The 21,461-nt window shown below is 49.9% G+C and overlaps 1 protein-coding gene across 4 annotated transcripts in view; it reads right to left on the reverse strand.

Annotated features, from left to right (window-relative positions):
* Positions 1-7,982: 7,982 nt before the first annotated feature.
* Positions 7,983-21,461, reverse strand: part of DGKG (diacylglycerol kinase gamma) — a 178,717-nt gene continuing 165,238 nt past the window's right edge. For all 4 annotated transcript variants that reach the window (XM_075068609.1, XM_075068611.1, XM_075068610.1 and 1 more), the window contains 3 exons: positions 16,206-16,326; positions 13,553-13,613; positions 7,983-8,778 (listed from right to left, as the gene is read on the reverse strand). In XM_075068609.1, coding sequence (XP_074924710.1) covers positions 8,680-8,778; positions 13,553-13,613; positions 16,206-16,326 — 281 coding nt within the window. In that variant the 3' untranslated portion in view covers positions 7,983-8,679. The remainder of the gene's footprint in view (positions 8,779-13,552; positions 13,614-16,205; positions 16,327-21,461) is intronic.

The raw sequence follows: 21,461 nt of genomic DNA on the forward strand, positions 1-21,461 counted from the left end.
TATGATCAACCACCCAGAGCTAGAGCCATGCTGCCAAACCTCCTTTCTTTCCTCTCTTGAAAAGAAATGACACCGAGCTTTGCTTGAACCCATAGCTACCAGCCCTTCCCTGGCTGGGGCTAGCCTAGTGCACCCTAAACTGCAGCGGGTCGGGACCAAGCAAGTGCCCTGAGATCCCAAGCCACAGGCGTAGTTCATAACATGCTTAACTTTAAGTGTGTGCTAATTCCCATCGACTTTTACCTCTTGACGTTCAGCGTGTGTTCAGTGAGAGCACGTCTAACGCTGCAGTATAAAGCCCATGTCCCAGTCAGCTGCCTTGAGCTTGGGGGGCCTCGGGTTGTGGGCAATAAAATTGCAGTGTTGATGTTCAGTCTCGGAGCCCTGAGAGCCTGAGTCAGCTGACCCAGGCCAGCTGTGGCTGTACTGGGGGTCTTTTATTGCAGCAGAGCCATACCCTGAGAGACCATTCCCATGTTGGGTAAAACAGCCATGTATGGACTTTGCCTTGATTATAGCTAGAGGTGGTTGAGAATTTTTGGACAAAAAGTCTTTCTGTTGAAAAATGCTGATTCACTGAATCCAGAACCACTCACAAAATTGGCTTGGATTTGATGGTTCTCCCAACTCGGAGGGGGTGGGGGAAGAGGAGGAAAGTTTTGAAATTGTCAAATTTGAACTATTTCAACAAATGGACAATTCCAGTTTTCCAATGGGAAATGACTTTTCCTAAATTTAAGCTAATTCACCCAAAAGGTTTAAAAGAAGAAGGAAAAAAGGTCAAAATTGAAACAAAATATTTCTAAATTTTCAAAACAGGTCACTCAAAACAATCTGAATTGTCAGTTTTCCAATTCAGAAACAGATTCAAGATTTTGACTTTTCATCCTCCGAAAAGGTAGGGGAGAAAACTTCAAATTCTCAAAAATATTTGGGGACAGGAAAGTTGGTTCCTACGCTGCTCTGGTTATATTACAAAAGCTCTCTGCACCAAGGATAAAGCTGGTCTTCTGAGTGTTTAGTTTATTCCTAGTGTGCACTGCTCTGTGGCGGTTGTCTCTGGTTCACCCAGCAGGCTGTTCACAGGCAGAATAGTCTCAAACTTTGTTCTGGGGAGAATGGGCTGCACCCAGCCCTCTCTCACAGCCCACCATGGGTGCAGGATGAGGAAGAAATTTCCACTGAATTATGATACAGTCCCTGTGGCACAGCAGAAATTACAGACTGAAGGATCACCTAAACAACTCCCCTCTCTCTTGCAGTTCACGCATCACGTTTGGTGAGTGCCACATACCCCCTTCGTTCTCCATCATGACCAAGGCACAGGGATATAGGTTTAGTTCTCTCATCCTGAATTATCCCCACCAGCTCCTTTCAGTATTGTGGGGTCCTCAGCATTCTCTCCATTTTGCTGTGTAGATAGGTGCCCAATAGTATTTTAAGAAACACCTCACTATGGTGCACCACATGGAGGTGGCCTGCTCCCTTTCTACACTCTGGTGTGATGCCTGCGTACAGACGGCTTGCATGGCACGCCCATCGCACCATGGGCTAGGTTCATCCCGGGTGTCATTCCACCCAGGTCATCAAAATTACATCAGGGATGAAACTAGCCCTTGCTTTTATAATCTCCCTCCCCCCACAACTATAATTTAAAGACCTCTCCCCCCACAACATTACCCTTACAGTAGGCTGTTTTGGACAGTGCTGCTGGCTAAGAATCCCATGCTCACTGAATTGACAAGTTTTCCTTCCTGTTTCATTCCTTGCCCACATGACCAACCATCTAGAGACCTTTGGATTATTTCTCCAGCCTCTATGGGGTTTACACCACCCTTCCTTTCAGTAACCCTAAACAGCTGACCCCCCAAAAGTCTACCCCAAACTCGATACATAGGCATTAGTACCAGCTGTTTGGAGCCCTCAGGCAGTTTCAGGCATGGAACACTGCTCAGATCTAAACCAATCCGAATGAACTATTTCAATGCAGATTCCAAGGAATGCTGGTTCAGATGCTTTACTAACCCCCAAGTACCCAGTGTATTCTCAAAGTCACTAATGTTGCAGTGCCATGTTCCAAAGAAAAGCAGTTGGGTTTGTCTGGCCTGGCTTATGCCCTGTAGTTGGTGTTTAGGGATCTTGTTGTTTGGATTCTCACAGATTTCCCCTCTTTAATCCCCTCATCCCTGTGTGCTGTTGAGTAGCCACAGGGAAAGGTCTATGACAGGCTTGCACAACGTGCAGCCTGTGGGGGCTTACTGTGCGGCCTGCGGGCAAGCGGCGTGGTGGAGCTGCTGGGTTTGCCCCCTGCCCAGGGGGAGCCCCTTCTCACAGCCCCATGTGTGCCGCACTCCACCCTAACAGCCAGAACTGCATGTCTCTGTCTCCTGCTCCCCCAGCCTGGCGTACAGTGGGTGCATCACGGGGCTTGCTGAGGCGGGAAGTGCTGAGCACGAGGCAGAGCTGGTAAGTGCCGAGCGAGGGGAGGGGCACTTAGCCTGGGGTCAAGCTGCAGCTTGGGGGGAAGGGGAGGAAACTGGGATGGGACCCCCTCTAAGCCTTCCCCTTTGGTTGGGGGCGAGGCGGGGCAGCTACTTCGCTGGCTCGTCCCAGGGCAGCATTCGTAGTGATTGGGGGTAGTGGGGGTGGGGGTGGGGGTGTTGAACTGTCTGTGGGCAGCCAGGAAATCCCCAGGGGAGGGGTGTGTGTGTGTGTGTGTGTGTGTGTTGCACCTGCCCTGCCCTGCCTGCTGCCCCCTTCCCTGGTCCAGGGACCTTCCCGCTCCCCGGCCCCCATCTCTTCTCCCCCCCGCCCGCCTCCCTGCGGCCCCTGTGATGGTGCGTTGGACAGTCACATCCAATCCCTTTACACTGCCCCTCTTTCCCCTTCCCTTATTTCATAGGGGGATCTCATTAAACTTGCAAGGTAATTATGAAAAGTACAAATGTTTTTTCTTTCAACGGAACAGGTGTTTTTCATTTTTCCATGATTCGTTAAAAAAAAATTAAAATAATTGTTTGCTTTAATTGAAAAATTCTTAAAGTGTCACTCCCCCACGCCCCAACCTTCCTTTTCGGCCCACAACTGTTTCGGCAGCCTGGCACGGGGGAAGGAGGGTTTGCTTCTACAGGGCAGGCGGCGATGGGGTGGGGGATCTGTTTCGGCAGGGCTGGGGGGGTTTCAGCCCTCAGCTGTTTACTTTGGAGTAATATGGCCCTCGCCGCTTTACGAGTTGTGCAGGCCTGGTCTACGGTCTGCCTGTAGCAGCAGAGATGAGCATCATGGTCGGAATGATGGAGTGCCTAGGGGCAGGAGGGCTAGTGTGGGTGGTGCCAGAAGATTGAAAGGCCTGTGAATGGTGAGCGGATGAGTAGGCTGTGGGCTCGCAGCCTCACATGTAGTGGAGGAGAATGGCAGGCTGGATGGCAGGAGACAGCTGAGGGAAAGCAGGAGGATGTGGCAATAAAGGCAAGTAGAAGAGCTCTCAGAGGCAGGGCAGATGTTTGGGGTGAAGGCAAGGAGGCTCTGGCAGATGGGGCTGAATGCCAAAGTTTGGTGGGGCAGCGCAGATCATAAGAATAGCCCTACTGGGTCAGACCAAAGGTCCATCTAACCCAGTATCCTGTCTCCCTCTGTGGCACCTGACATTGGCCACTGTTGGAAATGAACAGAACAGGTAATCATCAAGTGATCCATCCCCTGTTGCTCATTCCCAGCTCCCGGCAAACAGAGGCTAGGGACACCATCCCTGCCCATCCTGGTTAATAGCCATTGATGGATCTATCCTCCATGAATTTATCTAGCTTTTTTTTGAACCCTGTTATGGTCTTGGTCTTCACAACATCCTCCAGCAAGGAGTTCCACAGGTTGACTGTGTGTTGTGAGAAGAAATACTCCCTTTTGTTTGTTTTAAACCTGCTGCCTATTAATTTAATTTGGTGACCCCTAGTTCTTGTGTTATGAGAAGTAGTAAACAACACTTCCTTATCTACTTTCTCTACACCAGTCATGATTTTATAGATCATTCCACTCTTGGAGTCACTCGTCTGGGGTGTGGACTGAGAGCTTAATATTTGCTCTATTATTTTAGTAAGGCTTGAAGTTAGCTGTATTGCTAGATGGAAATTGCCAGGATCACACCGCCTGTTTTTGAAGGCTTGATACCTCAGTTGTTTTTCTTCCACATTCTGTGGTACCTCCTTGGTTCTTTATTACACTCTTCTGCTCTACAGAGGCTTTTATATCACATTCATCACTGGAGTATCTGAGCACCTTCCAGGAGTGCGACTTGACTACACAGCTGTCACATGGTGTTTGCTCTCGCATCCTCTCCCCTGAAGGAGAAGCATGTGGTAGGTTTTTGTGTGTGTTAAATTATACCTGTTGCTCTGTTCTTTGGCCTCTTAGAAAGCAAAGCCAAAGAAATGTGCCTTGCACTTGACGCAGAAAGTGGTGAGATTTAGATGCTCTGTGCAGCAAAATGGATAGCCACATGAGGGAACAGAGCAAACAAGGATCAGGCATGGTGTTGATCATGGCAGGGAGCAGATGATCAGTTGCTGCAGACATGCTACTAGGCTTGGGGATGAGGAGAAGAGATCAGGGTAGGGGAAGAAGGAAGATGATTCCTTGGGGGCCCCCGATGCCTGGAGTGGGGAGAGCAGAAATTGGGTGGGGAACGAGGACCAGAAAATAATTCCAGTCTAGCTTCCCTCTGTTCTAAACACTTGGTTATTCCTCACTTCTCTGGACTCTCTCAGGAACTCCCATCTACGTGCTCCTGGTCACAGCCCAGCAAAGTCTGCCAAGCCACACATGGATTAGTTCAGCCCATGTTAGCAATGACTCTCAAGGCTCTATCCGCTCGCTGTAGAGCTTCAAGACGTAGCATGTGGAGCCCATAGGCATGCTCTGCTCTAGAGTCCTCTGCACAGCTTAGTCCCCTCCAATGTCACATCCTCAATCTCCACCACCTTGGATAGTTTGAGGAGAGCTCGGTGAACACACCCTGTCTCAGCCCAGTCAAGTGCTTCCATTCAGACTGACCTGTCTTTCTGTGTGGGCCAGTGTCCTGGAGGGTTCTCAAGGGTCTGAAGATACTGGAAGGGCTTCGGGCTACATCCTGTGCATTGGATCCATGCCCTTCGTGGGTGGAGAAGGCCAGTGGGAAGTGCCCGATCCTGTGCTAAGAGAGGTTGTCAGTGCCTCCCTGCTGGGGCAGGACGTCAGCCTCAGCCTGTGCTCAGGAAGTCACTGTTTGAAACTGACAATCTAGTTAATTTTTGTCCAGGGTCTGATCTTCCCTTTATGGTCAATGTCCCCTGGACAAGCCTGTAGAGTGACACCCTCACAGCACCTAGACCACCTTAGGTCTCCATGGCCCATGACAAGCTGGGTACCAGCTTTGGTCTGGTATGGAGACTGAGCTAGCTGCACTGGTTGACAATCTCCACCCAGTGACAGATGAAGATCAAGTCATCTGGGCTGGTGCTGTTAGTTCCACCAGCTGCATTTCTCACAGTCAGCCTTGAGGAGCTGGCATGTCTGCAGGTGTTGCGCTTGTAGGAAGATGACCACAGCACATTGTTCTGCTTCCCAAAAAGTGCTTTCAGGGGGAACTGTGCAGGGCTACTGCTTGGTGAGGAAAAAGTCGCATCCCAAGAGATGATGCATGTCCAGCCACAGGCACACTGTTTCCTATTTGCATGAAATATGGACATTTTGCAGCACCAAAACAGTCAAGGAGTTGACTTCCATCCAGGGGCTTTGTTTCTGGGAATCTATCCCTTGTGATGACACAGAGCCTGCCTGGAAAGTGAAACTGAATATTCACAGAAAGACTTATTGACTTTAAAATTGACTCAGAAGCTGATGTTACAGTCATCTCAAAAGGGACTTACAATCATATTCAACCCCGCCCAGAGCTGAAGTCACCTGACACAGCTCTGACTAGCCCTGGAGGTATTCTGAACTGCATGGGCCAGTTCACCACAGAAACAACTTACGAAGACAAAAGCTTTGCATTCAGAGTGTATGTGACCAAAGTACCACAGACCAACAGCCTTCTCAGCCACAGCAATGGCAGCCATGATGGGCCTAGTGGGAAACGTGGAAGAACTCAGAGGATTTGATGTTATTGGACTTTTGAAAGGAGATCCATTAAGTAATTCTGAATGAAGTATAATTTTGATCACATTACTAGCAGCTCAAGTTTCCCACAAGAGAATGGAGAGGCTGAGAGAGCTGTACAGATAGCCAAGAAAATCCTATAGCAGGAAGATCCATTCCTTGCTCTTCTGAGTTACAGATCAACACCAACAGTGACTACTGGATGGAGTCCAGCACAACTCCCGATGGGAGGACAACTCAGATTCTTTTTCAACATTGCAGCAGTAGTTCTATCTCCAAAGTGGCCAGACATGCAGAGAGTAGCCAAATCAGATATAAGGTCTGTAAGAGCTTTTACAACAGAAGTCATTCGGAGAACTGTTGGGTCTAGAACCTGGTGACTGTGTTCATTTCAAATTGGATGAAGAAATGGGATTGACAACTGTAGCTGTCATGAAGAAAAAATTCAGTGCCCAGATCATATGTGGTCAAGACTGACAGTAGGGAGATCAACAGAAACTGTTAACACCTACAACATGCTCTGTTGATTGTTCCTCCAAAAGAACAATCAACAGAGCATGCTGTAAGTGTTAACAATCTCTACAGATGGCACGGGCAGAACAAGAAGACGACTCAATGATTCCAAGCCAAACATAGCCAGCAACTACTGGACAGCCAGATGACCAAGGTGTTATACATTCAGGGGATGCAATTAGAAAATCAGTATGATTCAGACACTTAACAGACTGGTCCATACTGAACTTCAAAGACAGCAGGATAGCGTAAATATTGTAAATGGCAGAAACAGAGAACTTAAAGGGGGAGATGTAATGGATGTATTATACTGTTCAGCCACTAGTAGCATGGTGTGTAAAATACCTTATTTAAATGGACCTCAGCAATATCGGGAGAGCAGAAAAGGATCCTATGATGAACACAGCTGGTGTGCATAAGCAAGCCCAGTCACCAGTCCATAGCTGGCACAGAAGATCTTGACCCAGCACTCTGCCTAACTCCCAACCCATCACGTTGGCGGGTCTGATATTCAGGACATAGATTCAATGGGAATTAGGATGAGACCATCACACTCATACGATCTAAGCCAAATATGAATGCAGGTCCCCTAGGCAGGAAAGCATAGTAGCAAATACCTTGTGTATTACACTCACGTTTGCAACCATGTTGCTTTTGTCTCCCTTCACTGTATATGCTTTACCTTTCTCCCCCTTGCTCCCCCCCCTCTACACTGTTGTGCTTTAGAAAGCAAATAACTCTCTGCAGTGCTATTTCTGGGTTGACTTTGATTTCATCCCCAGACCAGCGCCTCTTCCAAAGTCATTCACAAGCCTGCCACGGATTGGGATGACTCAGCATAAGCGCTTTGCTGCATAGTGAAAGCTAAGTGCCACATCACATCCAAAATTCAACTCGGGCCATTTGTCAGTGGGCTAAAGCAGCCCTATTAAGAGTAGTACTCTCCTGTTAAGGAGACTTTGAGCCTCTCTCTTAGCTGGAACTGCCAGGGAAAATTGGGAAGTTTCATTCCTGTCAAACTTTCTTTTTAAAGGAAAAGAATCTGTTCAATAAATATATAAATAAAAGCAGACAGGTGGAGTTGAAAACGGATTCAGTATGCCATGGAGGCTGGCAGCCTGGCAAGGACCATGTTTGACCAGTTATACATTCCAAGTGTTGTCTTCTCTTGTTTACCCTGAGTTTGTTTCTGGCATCCAAGAAAGTGGCTCTTCTTGTGTGGCCTCCCCCGTCCCTTCCGACTCCCTCTCTCCAAACATAGCTCACACTCAAATGGGTTTGAAATTGAATGACGAACTTGCGTCTGTTTAACCCCCCCCCCCTAAAAAAAGCTAGTGGTGGAGCAATCTGAAACAATGACATTAGAACAGTTTGAGAAAACGCACCGTCTCCCCTCTCCTCAATATTCTTGAAGCTAAGACAAATAACTGTTAGAATGTGTAGGATCTGGTGACCACAGGGACAGTGCAATGAAACATCCAGTGTCCTTGGACAGCATTAAACAATAAATAAATAACACTTGGCTTCTTGCCAGGTTGCTGTTTCACTGGCAACTTTGGGGATGGGTGGGGAGTTAGTTGCTTAAATAAAAAGAGAGAAACCAACTCTCATTTGCAGTGTTGGGCCAGATATTATACTTCATCAATGCTGGTCTGTTTTCAGAGGATTAAAAATTTTCTCTACAGAGTCTAAGGCTTCACCAGGGACAAAACCCTTCCCTGGCGCTGAGAGTTTGTTTTCACTCCTGCGATTGAAACATTCTAGGAAAAATCTCATTTTTTTTCAAACCATCCAGGTGGTGCCTGCCAGTAGTGCGTGTGTGCATGTAAACCCAAACCACATCTCATTTCACATGGAACCATTGGCTGCTCTTTTCCACTTGCTGTTCAAACCACTGCCTCCGGTCCGCTGTTTCCAAAGCAGAACGAGAAGTCAGGAAATCTGAAGAGATGAAGGGTCCTTTTTCACAGGCCTTCCTTGCAGCAGTTGCCAGCAGGATGCAGCGTTGTCACCTCTGGACTTGATTTCTTTGCTTCTTTAGTCTTGAGTTCGGTTTCTTCTCTTCAGGAAGAAGAAGCTGCTCTTCTGGGGAGCGCCCAGCAACATTGGCACTTGGCTTTTGTGGGTAATTTTTATCTAAAAATCAATACATAAAACAAATCAATCAGTAAGGCTCAGCTTAGAGAAGGGTTAGTAAGGCTACTCCTCTCAGAAGGAGACTGTCCCCTGAGAATGTGACAGCAGCCATCTTGGCCAGCATGCTAGGGATGGAACCAGGGACCTCCACTGCTGCAAGGAGGAGCCTTTACAGCTTCAGCTAAAGAGCCAGGCTCAGCTCATCTCTGGATTGGACACCTAACCCACGCTGACCAGAGGGCAACAGTACCATCAAGAGCCAATTAGCTCCTGACTTCCGAAGACTCAAACTCGTGTAATTCACTTGACATTTTATGAGGGACAGAAAGCCTGGACGAGATGCATGAGTTTGGATTCCTCTCTCCAACACACAGCTCTGTCCATTCATCTCTGTGCCGGTCCACATCATTCTTAAGAATACAAGAATGGCAATACTGGGTCAACCAAAGGTCCATCTAGCCCAGTATCCTGTCTTCTGCCACTGGCCAATGGCAGGTTCCCCAGATGGAACAAACAGAACAGGTAATAATGAAGTGATCCATCCCCTGTCACCCATTCCCAGCTTCTGGCAAACAGAGGCTAGAGACACCATCCCTGTCCATCCTGGCTAATAACCATTGATGGACCTATCCTCCAGGAACTTATCTAGTTCCTTTTTTTGAATCCTGTTATAGTCTTAGCCTTCACAACATCCTCTCGCAATTAGTTCCACAGCTTGACTGTGCATTGTGTGAAAACATATTTCCTTTTGTTTGTTTTAAACCTGCTGCCTATTAATTTCATTTGGTGACCCCTAGTTTGTGTGTTATGAGAAGGAGTAAATAACACTTCCTTGCTATTCTAATTCTTGCTATTCGAGTTTCCTCAGCAAAGACTGCCAGCCACGACAAATGGCGATGGGCTTCTGTGATGTCAACAATGATGTCTAGGATGGATCCACCAATCACACTTCCACGGATAGGCCAAGTTATGTTAGAAGCCAGCATTCTAGATGGCTAGTGTCCCGCCCAGAGTGCCTCCCTTTGCACTCAAACTCTTTCTGATCTGGCTCCTCTAGAATATAGGCATCACTTTATTCCTAAAAAAAGTGGCTGGTTTTCAGTGCCATGGACGGAGGTGCAGTTGGCAGCTCTTCTAATGCCAGCCACAGCAAGACGTTTGCCAGCATTCTCTACTGCACAGTGGTGTAAAAGACTGAAACCAGACATATGCAAGAGTAAAACCATGCCCATAGCCTTCAACCCCACTGTCACGTGGCTCTTGAAGGGGAACGTGTGGTTCCTGACAGAGGCTTTGACAAAAAGGTGGGATTGCTATGGGTGAAGTTGCTGGCGCAAGGGCCACAGCACGATGGAACAGTCTGGACAAATATACTGCCCACTCTCCCAGGGAGGGGTTAGCTGGATGGGGGCGGATGGCTCACAGGACTCTGTCTAGCAGCATTTCCATGGCAGGGTCAAGTCAGCTGAGTCCAAAACATGAGTGTTGAGTAGTTTGACAAGGGGAAGCATTCTGAAAAGCACCAAAGAGATTTAGGAGCCCAGGTCCCATTTTCAGCAGTGACTTTGGAATCTAAGCTCAGATCCGCCAAGGTATTTTGATCACTGAAACCAGTGGAGTTTAGGCACATAGGTACCTTGGAGGATCTGGGTCTGAGGCGCTCAGGTCTCATCCACAGCCAGTGTGAATTAGGCTCCTCAGTCATTTGGGTGCTTTTGGAAATTCCATCCAATATCCCTGAAGTCTAGATGTAATAATCAAACAGCAGATGTGAGAGTTAATGCAATTCTCCCTCCAGCCAGGGGTTGGCAGCATCCCTTTAAAGAGCCTGCTCTTCATGGGTCAGGGACATGGGAGTTGCTGGATTAAGGGCTTCCTAGCTTTGTGAGTGCAGAAGGCCAGGCATGTGGCAAAGCCATGCATGGGACGTGTCTCTTTGTGAACCGCCAGCAGGACACAATGCCATGGAGCAAAGGTGTTGGGTCACTCTGGATCATACTGGGATCCTGGGCCAGGGCATTCTGGAGCAGGGACACCCCCTCTCCCCGGAGACCCTTTCTCCAGTAAGGTGCTTTAATAATCTCCATCCTCTAAAGTGCAATCACTGCAGTGAGTCTAATGTGCTGCAGTGACAAAAATACCAGGTTGCCAGGGCTCTGACGCCACCCACCAGGAAGCTCACAAGCATCACTTTAGATGCAGAGGCATTGCGTTTTGGGAGGGGGAGAGGAGAGCTGGTGCCATCGTCCTGTTCAGGCACGGCGAGCTGGGTCATGTGTGTTCACCGTGGGGTCACATTCAGCTCTTGCACTAGCAGGGGCAGGGTCATGGGATGATCCACAGCAAGGTGGCTGGATGGCATGTGCATCGCACCCCACCCTGGAATGGTGCAGCCATGAACCAGTTCCCTATGAGCCCGGCCAGCAGAGGCAGCTGTTGTGGCACACTGGGTCAGCACTCCCCTCCTTGCTTAGTGCCCCACACTTTTGGGGCTGGTCCCAGGCAGCGTGGATTCTGCCTTAGCTGGGAATGGACTGCTTGGAAGGGAAGAAAAATCTGACTTGTTTGAATTAAAACAAAGGGGAGAGTTTATTGGGAGATCTGCTGAAATCAGAGCAATGCTGAGACAGCCTGTGCCTGTGCAGTCATTCCTGCCCAGTAAATCCAACCACGAAGAGCGCTGTGCAATGTGGGGTGAGGCTGGGGCCCTGCTTCAGAGCCTGCACTTCTTGCAGAGGCAGCATGGGCAGCATACTCTGCTCTGGGGACAACAGGTTTGGGGACCCTGCAGCTGGCACAGGCGGCCAGTGACACCGTGACAAGCATTTCTTGCCTGGAAAAATCTCGGTTATGATGTCAGAGCCTTGAAGATATTGAGGCATGGGGCATCCATGGGGTGGAAACAGACACATGGAAAAGGAGCCAAAACGCAAAGTGACCTGAGTTTTCTGCTGGCATCTAAAAGCCATTGTTTCCCAAATCCTTTCTTCTCATTTAAGGCTGTGCCAACCAGTGGTGCTGACCTGCACTGGCAGGAGGACAGGAAGGTGAAGTATAAAGCCAGAGGTTTCATCTGTATAGAGAGAGCCCCCAAGGCCCCGTCAACTCCAGGGCCAGAGCCCCCGCCTTGTCCAGTGAGTCAGTAGAGCTGTGCAGACATGAACCACCTGAGGCTCGGGCCCATTCTAGCTACTTTTCATTAGAAATAGTGGGAAGGAGGATCTGGACAGTGAGGCATGGGAACCCGACACCTGAGCTGGGCCCTGTACAGTTCCCAATCAACGGAGTCACCTGGGGCACTTCAGCTTAATCTGCACTGTCCCAATAGAGGGGAGCCAGGACCTGAAATTAGCACCCCCTTCTTTGCCCCTGGTTTATTTTTTAGCCTAAGCCTTTCAGAAATCCCATGAGGGGGGCCGCTCTCCTCTCATGAGCACCTCCTGTTGGCTGGATATGAACCTGCACTCTTTTCCTGGTGCCCTATTGGCTGTTAACCTCATCAGGCGAATTTCAGTAGCCCAGCCCTCTGGGTAAGTCACACACAGTCTAACGCATGAAGGAACCCCTTCTGGAGTAACACAGTTCAACAATGGTTGGCCCCCTCCAGGGTCTTCAGCCCCATCTCTTGGCCTGTTTAAATTCTAGCTTTTTTCTTGGGCATTTAGTACTGAGTCTTATCCCCTTCTTGAGGCTTAGGCTACTTCCCCAGTGTCCGGTAGGGGGACCCAGGTCTGTCCTCTACTCTGGGTCCCAGCCCAGGGACCCTACAACTAGCAGCCACATGCTGCCTCCTTTAATAGTTGTTGCTGTTATTTCCTGGGCCACGTCCCACATAGCCCCTTCAGCGTTCTCTGTTTGTTCTCACAGCCTTTCAGTCTCACAGCCCTTCTCACCCTTCTGGTCCGCACCAGTGACTGAGCTGCTCCGGCCCTGCCGCTCCTTTTATCTGAGCTTGCTACACTCTGATAGGCTGCTTCCCTGCAGCCTATCTAGGCAGATCTGGACGACCCATCTTCACTGCTCCTTTTCCTGGGGCAGTGTGTGGCAGGACCGTGAGGCCTCCAGCAGGGGGCTTCAAAGGGCCCGGTGCATCCTGTCACCCACCCTGATGCAGGGGTTCTCAAACTGGGGGGTTTGCAAGGTTATTACATGGGGGGTTGCGAGCTGTCAGCCTCCACCCCAAGCCCCACTTTGCCTCCAGCATTTATAATGGCGTTAAATATATTTAAAAGTGTTTTTCACTTATAAGGGGGTTGCACTCAGAGGCTTGGTATGTGAAAGGGGTCACCACTATAATAGTCTGAGAACCACTGCCCTAATGGATCAGCCCAGACATCAGCACTCTTTCTCGCTCTGCACTTCAGCTGTACATGTGCTGGAGGTCGGGACTCAAGAGCTTGTGAATTTAAGTCAAATTTTTACTGTTTTTTTTTTTAAATTAAAAAGACCACCTGCTGTGCTCTTGCTGAGAGTACAGGGACTGGGGAAGGATCACACTGCTTGGGCTTCAGAGGCTTCTGCAGGGGGTAAGGGGAGAATCGCTGGGAGACAATGGCTTAGGGAGGTGGCAACGGAGTGATGTCCCCTCCAGTCATGGGGGAGGGGGAATAAGAGACAGATGTAGTCAAGTAGTTTAAGTATTTGAATGGGAATTTTCTTTGGATTACAAATCCCTTCTCTGAGAAAATCACCCAACCAACAGCAGCTGCTTTTGATGTGGGACCCTGCCCTTGTGCCCCTATCCAGTCTGCATTGCTGCCAGTTGTGTACTCACTGTGCAGGGAGGCTGCATCCAGGGCTCTCCATCCACCTGCATGGGCAACAGCTTTGTTGTCCTGGAACCCACAAACAAACAAGACACAGGGTGAGAACACAGGAGGGGCTGCCTTTCTCCAGGCAGTCTGCACCAAGGGTCTTGTAGCTCACAGACCTTCCCTGGAGGAGTGGGAGGAAACTCGGAGGACATGCCCTGGAGCAGCCCTAAGTGAAAACATGCCCTGAACTGCAAGACTTGGGCACATGAAATCCATGCAGGAGACTGCTGTAATGCCCCAGGCTCGAGGCATCATGCCAAGGATTGCACCTTGTTTTATGAGCTACTGCATTTGGCACTGGATCTGATCACTTCCTTTCCCAAGTCAACAGCCTGTCCCTGGATCCTCTCTGCTCCTTCCCTGCACCTTCACTGAATGCTCTTAGTTCTGTTGTGTCTGTCACTGCCTCTGCCCACGTCCTTGATACAGATAGAGTTCAAGGTCAGAAGAGACCACCAGATCCTCCAGTCTGACATCGTGCATAGCGCAGCCCCCAACACCACCCAGCGCCAAACCCAGCTACTGACATGAGACCAAACTATTACAGCTGCCAGGACTCTAGAGTAGGGTGCATCACAGGCAAAGAACAGGAGGGACCAAAGTGCACCAGTGCCCAAGGCCCACTCGGTGTCAGGAAAATGATTACATGAGAGAGACCCAGATAATCCTGACAAGTGACACCCATGTGCTGCAGAGGAAGGAGAAGCGCCCCCCTTCCCCTAAGGTCCCTGCCAGTCTGACTTGGGGGAAAATTCCTTCCCAGCCCCACACAGTGATCAGTTAGACTTTGCGCATGTGAGCAAGGCCCAGCCAGCCAAGCACTGGAGAGAGAGACGTTCGGTGCCACCTCAGAGGGCTGCACCTCCCCACCCCGCTCCAGTGTCCCATTGCCAGTCAGGCTATTCCTGATGTTTCAGTGGACGGAAGTTAAAAAAATAAGAGGCGTGGTGGAGATGATAAACTCTAGGGGGAAGGTTCCATGGATGAGAAGCACCCTGGGCTGTACATGTGGGTATGTTGTTAGGGGTTACAGTCTGGCTGGGGGAAGGGCAGCTCTGGGATCTGAGTCAGGGGGGTGGAAGGTGTGTGGGTTCTGAGTAATCAGGACTGATACTGAGATCTGAGTCTATAGGAAAGTACAGCCGAGTGGCATTTTGGCCGAAGTGGAGGTGTACAGCTGATATTGCAGTCTGTAAGGCATGGGGAAAGGGATGAAGTACTAAAATCCAGGTGTGAGAATGAAAGCGGAAGGACCCCAGGACACCCTAATTAAGGCCCAGCAGTCTGTCGTCCCTCTGAAAATGTCAGGAACAAGGGGAAGCTAATGTGGCTGCATGGGAAACTGGTCAAAGATCTCAGGGGAGGGAACCCCTGCCCTGAAGTGCCTCTCTCAAGGCAGATGCTGGAAGGTTACGTCACCAATGACTGGAAGGAGGGAGATAATGAACCTGGGTCACCTACTTCTTGGGTGACTACCCTATCCGCTGGGTGAAAAGTTATAAGGGGAAGGGAGGGCAGCAGTGGACACACCCTCACCGCCTCCTCCAGCCATTTTGTGAACGGCTGAAACTATTTGTGTGAAATCTGCAAACGGTTTTGTGGCATCTGTCCAAATATTTTTGCCAATTCAATAATGACTAATCTACAAACCAGCTATTGATCAGAAGTATGGAAGGGGAGATCTGAACACACACAGCCAAATCCTGCAGTCCTTGCATCCTGTTTCTGCCGTCTGAATGAGTCAAACTGCCACTGATGTCAGGGAGAGCTTTGCCCAAGTAAGCAGTAAGACCTTCAGGATTTGGCTCACACAATGAGTCGGTGACAAAGGAGGGTTCCTCGTTGTAAAGGAAGCCAGCCAACAAATGCACAAACCCACTAATAACTATCACTGAAGAGTCACTGAAAACTAGGGAGGTATCTAAGAGCTGGGAACTACAACACGGCACTATTTTACTATGAAGGAGAGAAGAATGATCTTGTCAATGACTGACTGAACAACTACCTAACCAAACCAGCCAACCAACCCAACCCAAACCATCCCACCCTAGTAAAAGAACTGAGCAAATATAGAGACACTGTGGCCAATAGACTCCTGAGCAATAGGTGGCAAAGCCTTACACTAAATATGGTTGGGGTAGCTGAATCACCATAGGTTCTAGGAGCCTTACTCATGGCCAATGAGCCCTTTGTGCTCGGAGCTGTACAAGCCCCATACATAACTCAAGAGAGAAACAAGCTGGGGGAATAATGTCTTTTATTGGATCAGTTTCTGTTGGTGGAAGGTACATGCTTTCAAGCTTGACCCTTCCACCAACAGAAATTGGTCCAACACAAGGTGTTACCGCATCTACCTTGTCTCACTCATATCCAGGGACCAATGTGGCCACAACACTGTAAATAAATCATGCCAGACAAGCAGACCTGCCAAAATTGGAGTTACAGGATTAGTGGGTGAAGGGGAGAAAGGTGGGGCGGTACCTGGATCTCAGCAGAGCCTTGGGCAGGCGTTGGATGTATCTGTTAGGATGCTTTCACGTAGTCACAGCCATTTGCTATGGTCTAGCAGGCGTTATTAAGAGCTGGATCAGGGGCTGAGGGCTGGGACAGTACCTGATGGTGACGGATGAACACTGGGCCAGTCTCTTTCCAGCACTCTTCAGTCCGGTGTAGATCTGTCCCATCTCCATCGCTCCCTCGAGACCCACCACTTCCAGGAGCTGGTCACTGAGGTCTGGGAGGAGAGAGAGTCAAACACTGCATGTAGGGTCTGACCTGCCTTGTTCAGACTGAACTTGTGTCCTCAGACATAGCCCTTCACCCAGCCTCTGGTCTAGTGCTAAATACCACTGCTCGTTTCTATTCCTATCCATTTACCGACAGGAACAAGACACTTTACAAAGCAGACATTTACACAGTGATCATGTTACTCATCACTATGCAGCCACCTCTGGAGTGGAACTCAGCAGCCACTGTAAACATGTCAGCAATACTGCCTAACAGTGTAGGGGCAGGTCATGAGCCCAAATGCAGCGAGAGGGGAATTTATCTGAACATACTGTAGCTCATTGCCTTGGAATTTAGCCTGGGCACTGGGGCTAACAGACATTTGCTTGTAGAAAGAGCTGTGAACCCCTAACAGACTTGGGTTTGTTCTGCAAGGGAGTATCTCTGAACACTCAGTCCAATGCTGGGATGGTGTTTGGGAGCTCAGCAGAGAGTGGGGAAATGACTCCATTGTGTCTAGGTCTGGATGTACTCCCATCACCTCCCCACCCAGGACCAGCTTCAAGAAGGACAGAGACTTTCCCCACACCAGTCCCTTGCATCACCATGGTTGTGGTGTAGAGGGGCTCTTAATGCATTGCAGCTGGCAGAGGGAAATCTGCCTGGTCACGCACAGAGCAGGGCTATCACAAACGGCATGTGCTGGGACCAGGGAGGGGATGGCCTGAGGGCAAACCGATAACTCACAGTGCTGGAGGCTGCTGGTCTGGTCTGGTCTGCAGTAACTTAGAGCAACACCTGGCTGCTGTAACTTATTCTGGAGTATGTTTTGGCCCCTAGAAAGCCCATAAAGCCATCTTTGCAACCCTCCCAGGGACGCCCTGCAGATCAGAGCCCTTGTCTTTTTGGGCATGCTCCATATGCCTGTTAATTCCAGGGAACTGAGCTAGGGCCTCAGCTAGGAACAGCAGAGCTGCCCTGTGTTGGAAAGCTGTGCTGTGACTAGCCCTCACCCCATACAGGTCAGATGCATTTGTGCCCATGGGGAAGACAAAACAACGGAAAGGTGAGTTTACAATAAGAAGCTCCATGAGAAAAGAAAGCACAAGAAAAGATTCCTGGCCAGGTGACTCAGGCAGTTGACATCCAAAGGTTGTCTCTTGTTCATTATTGTCTCTTCCCCAGTCCCTCCTGGTTTCCTGCCTTGGCCACGCTTACAGGAGGCAGGACTAGATCTGGGAGCACAGCGACTCTGAAAAAGCCTAAGGGGTGGTGGTAGAAACCAGCTAAGCGTGCTCTCCCAGTTCGACGCTGAGTCAAATGGGACCATCTCAGAAGAGCAGCGAGGTGGTGCTACCTCTGCATACAGCATTGGTGAGACCATTGCACAAATACAGAATCCAATTCTACTGGCCGCTCTCCAAGAAGGATGTTGAAATGCTGGAAAGGGGACAGAGTAGAAGCTACAAGACTGATCTGAGGTCTAGAAAACCTGCCAGATAGTGAGCCGCTGAGGGAACATTTACACAGGACTGGAGAGATAGAGTTTTCAGCTTGGGTAAATATACCCCTGCTAGCTTTGATTGAGCTAGCATGCTAAAAATGGCAGTGTGCCCACAGCAGCACAGGCAACGGCTCAGGATGGCCACCTGATCACAATCCTGTCCAACCCGCTGAGTTTGTACTCGGGTTCCTAGCCCAAGCCGGTGCCTGTGTTGCCATGGGCCATGCTGTTATTCTTAGCGACCCAGCTCAAACAAAGCTAGGGTGAGCATGTTTGGGCCCATCCCTTGGGAATCTGTGCCAATGGTTATTTATTTCACTTATCAAAGATACAGTTAAGAAGTGACTTGATCATGGCCTTTAAGTACCTACACCTCTTGTTCAGCTCTGCTGGGAAGAGGCTCTGGCAGTGGAGGGAGGGGCTCTAAGAGGAAGGTGCCAAGAGAGGGAAGAGGGAGGCAGAGAAGAGAAATGTTGAGATAAGAGACAAATGCTTGTCTTCTGATTAGACCAGACAGTGCTGTGGCTTTCTTCTCTGATCAGCGTCTCCACATAACAGCACCCCCTTTGGAGTGGAGGCCCCTTGTCCTCAGCCTGTGGGGTGTGCTCAGCAATCTCAGACAGCTCTTTTCCTCAGATGGGAAGAAAACACAAATTTCCATCAACAGAATGCAATGGCCCAGCCTCTCTGCCCCGGTTCTGGCCTCTCAGGATTTGGCCAGCAGGGAATTCCCCTGGCATGGGTGAACACTGAGCAGGTGGGCAGTAGCGTTGCCAGCTCTTGCACCAGCTGCCCTTCTCCCCGCAGTGTGGAGGATGGGAGGGGTTCATTGGGAGCAAGGGGGCAGGTGGAGCACAGCTGCACTCCATCATTTCTCACATGTTGCGTGGTCCCATAGGGACCACAGGCAACTGGCAGTGGTTAGAGCAGTCCCTAAGCAGCTCTAACTTAGGCTGAAGGGCTGGGGTTGGGGCAGATGAACTACGAGAATCAGGGAATGTAACTTGCTCTCTGAAGGCCCCCAAGCATATCTTGGTATAGTGGAGCCATGTGCTCTCAGCAACCTGCCTTGCTAAGCTAATGGGCTGATGCATTTTGTACCAGTGACAGCTTTTTTAGGGGGTGTGGTTCACTCTTCGATCCAGTCCTATAAGCTCCAGTAACCAGCATGGTCCCAGGTGCCAGATCACCGTGCCAGGTCCATGTTTGATAGGGTGTGGCTCAGTCTTCAGGCCAGCCACAGGCAGAAGGGAGCATATTTCCCTGTTGTGCCTATGTGGGTCTCTGAATGCACTAAGGAGACCAAAAGGATGTAAAGGCTGGGACTCTGTTCTGCAATCAGCAGCCAGGAGCCCTCGATAGGTGAGAGTCACTGCTGTACAAAATACAATCTCCCACCCTGAATGTGTGGCCTACGCTATTTGTTCCTGGATATATGCCTGTGCCTTTGGCTGCATTAAAATGCATGTTGGCTTGGGCCCAGCTTACCAAGTTGTTCAGCCTGCTCTGCGTAACTGCCCTTAGCATTACTTATCACTCCGCTCAGCTTTGGGTTAGCTGCAGATTTTACCAGCAGTGAGTGATTTTGTATTTCGTCCCAGTTCATTGATCAAGAAGCTGAACAGCTGTGTGGCAAGAACAGATCCCCGGGGGAAACGCCCCCACTGGATATGATTCCCCATTAACAGTGACATTTTGATGTTGGGTAGAGATGGATATTGATATCAGTGGTATGGCAAGGCACAGAGAAGCCCTGCAAGATGCAGCTACCTGGCATCTCCCTGACTGAGGGCAAGAGGAGACCACCCAGAATACCAACAAGTGCCCTGCCTGCACCAGGCCCTGGGCTGAAGCCTGGCAGAGGAGTGCAGGGTCTGCATTAGCCTCTCAGGCCGCTTGCTTACAAGAGGCAGTTCTGATACTGGGCAGCCATTGGCAAAGTGCCCAGGAAGAGTGGATTCATTGAATAGCCAACCTAGTGCCGAAAGGTCCCACTAGGTAACTGACTATAAATAGGGCTGGGACAGGATGGCCGGAGAAGGATGCAGACGGCGGTCTGCCTAGGGCAGCAGGGTCCAGCTATGGAGGAGAAATGGAAGAATTCAAAGCTGCAAAGCTCTCGCTTTGTTTCTTTGCCTGGGGCAGGAGGCCCCTGAATGGAGGTAACCAGTGGATTTTGAACTCTCCAGCCTGACTCTGCGTTTCATTCATGCACAGTCTGAAAGCTCAGTTGCATCCAGGGTGTCCTGCCTTCCTCCCCAGGAATCACACCAGCACCAACGGCGCTCATGAGCCCCTCTTGCCCAGGGACGGGCCACACAATACCAAAGCTGGTGAACCCACCTCAGCAAGGTTCTCCTGATGACCTCGTGCCTTTAGTTGCTGTTCAAAACACTGGCCCATCTCAACTAGGAAAGCGGATTGTGTTTTAGAAGCATCTTTGTAGCCACACGGAGGGACAAACAGCGACAGGAACTCACAGAAACAGGTGGGCCAAAGAAATCCAGTAGCGTCCTTACGATAACTCTCGAGTGCTAGAGAACGCTCTGCACGTCTGCACTGTCTTGTGCTGGGGACTCTCCATGGGGGCTCACAGCCCCACTCTGCTCCCTTTGCAGGGCACATCTCACTCCCAGCACAGCTTGCTCCCATACCACGTGCCCCCTGCAGCTCCAGTATAGGGAGCATGACTGGAGCACACTGAGCTCCAGCAGTCTCTGCTGGGGACCTCTGCCAGCCCCCTGGCTGCTACTACTGTTTACCATTAATGTTGCCCAAGGCAATAGGCATTCAAATTGTGAGTTGTCCACGGCCCAGATGTGCATGCCCTCCTGCCTTACAGGCCTGGTCCCTGGGAGACTGGTGAGTCAAAGAGAACCACTCTGCAAACATCGCGAGGGCCGGTTCATCACGCCAGGAGGAACAGACACTCTGTTGCTTCAATTGTTCTCCTGAGGCAGCTTCCTCTCAGCCAGATGGCTGGGGTTATCCAGATGCACAACACCATCGAGCCAGTGACCTCAGGCACCACCCTAGTTTTGGAGCTGAGAACCTACTAATGGAGTAGTTGTGAGTAGGTCTATTAATCTCCTTGAGGCTGGCAAACTTTTGTCATTACCGACTCCATGGTCTCCCCGACAGACACGAGTGCAAAGATGGATTTCACACGGTATATCTTTAGCCTGAAGGTGAGAGCAGGTCTTCTGCAGGCCAGTTTTCACCTCCTGTAGCACTTGAACCTTCCCTAGCCAATCACCGAGGTACGGCAAGACGTGAATTGCTGGGATGTTTGGGTGAGTGACCATGATGGTCACTGGGTATGTACTCAAGGGGGGGCAAAAGAAAAGCTGACCAGTAACATGCTGTACTTGTAATGATCCTGCCTTGGGCAGAAATGAAGGAGCTGCCTGTGAGCTGGCCTGACAGACATGTGGATATAAGTGTTCGGTCCCATGAGGTTGGAGATGCTGCAGCTGAGTCTAAGAACACTGCTCTGAACTTGCATCTGGGGACCAGGCTGGGGAGCCCTGTCATAAATAGATAGCTAAGGGTTAATGTTTCTTTTACCTGTAAAGGGTTAACAAAGGGAACCAAACACCTGACCAGAGGACCAATCAGGAAACCGGATTTTTCAAAGC

The sequence above is a fragment of the Chelonoidis abingdonii genome, chromosome 8, assembly GCF_003597395.2.
Source record: "Chelonoidis abingdonii isolate Lonesome George chromosome 8, CheloAbing_2.0, whole genome shotgun sequence".
Classification (NCBI taxonomy): domain Eukaryota; kingdom Metazoa; phylum Chordata; order Testudines; family Testudinidae; genus Chelonoidis; species Chelonoidis abingdonii.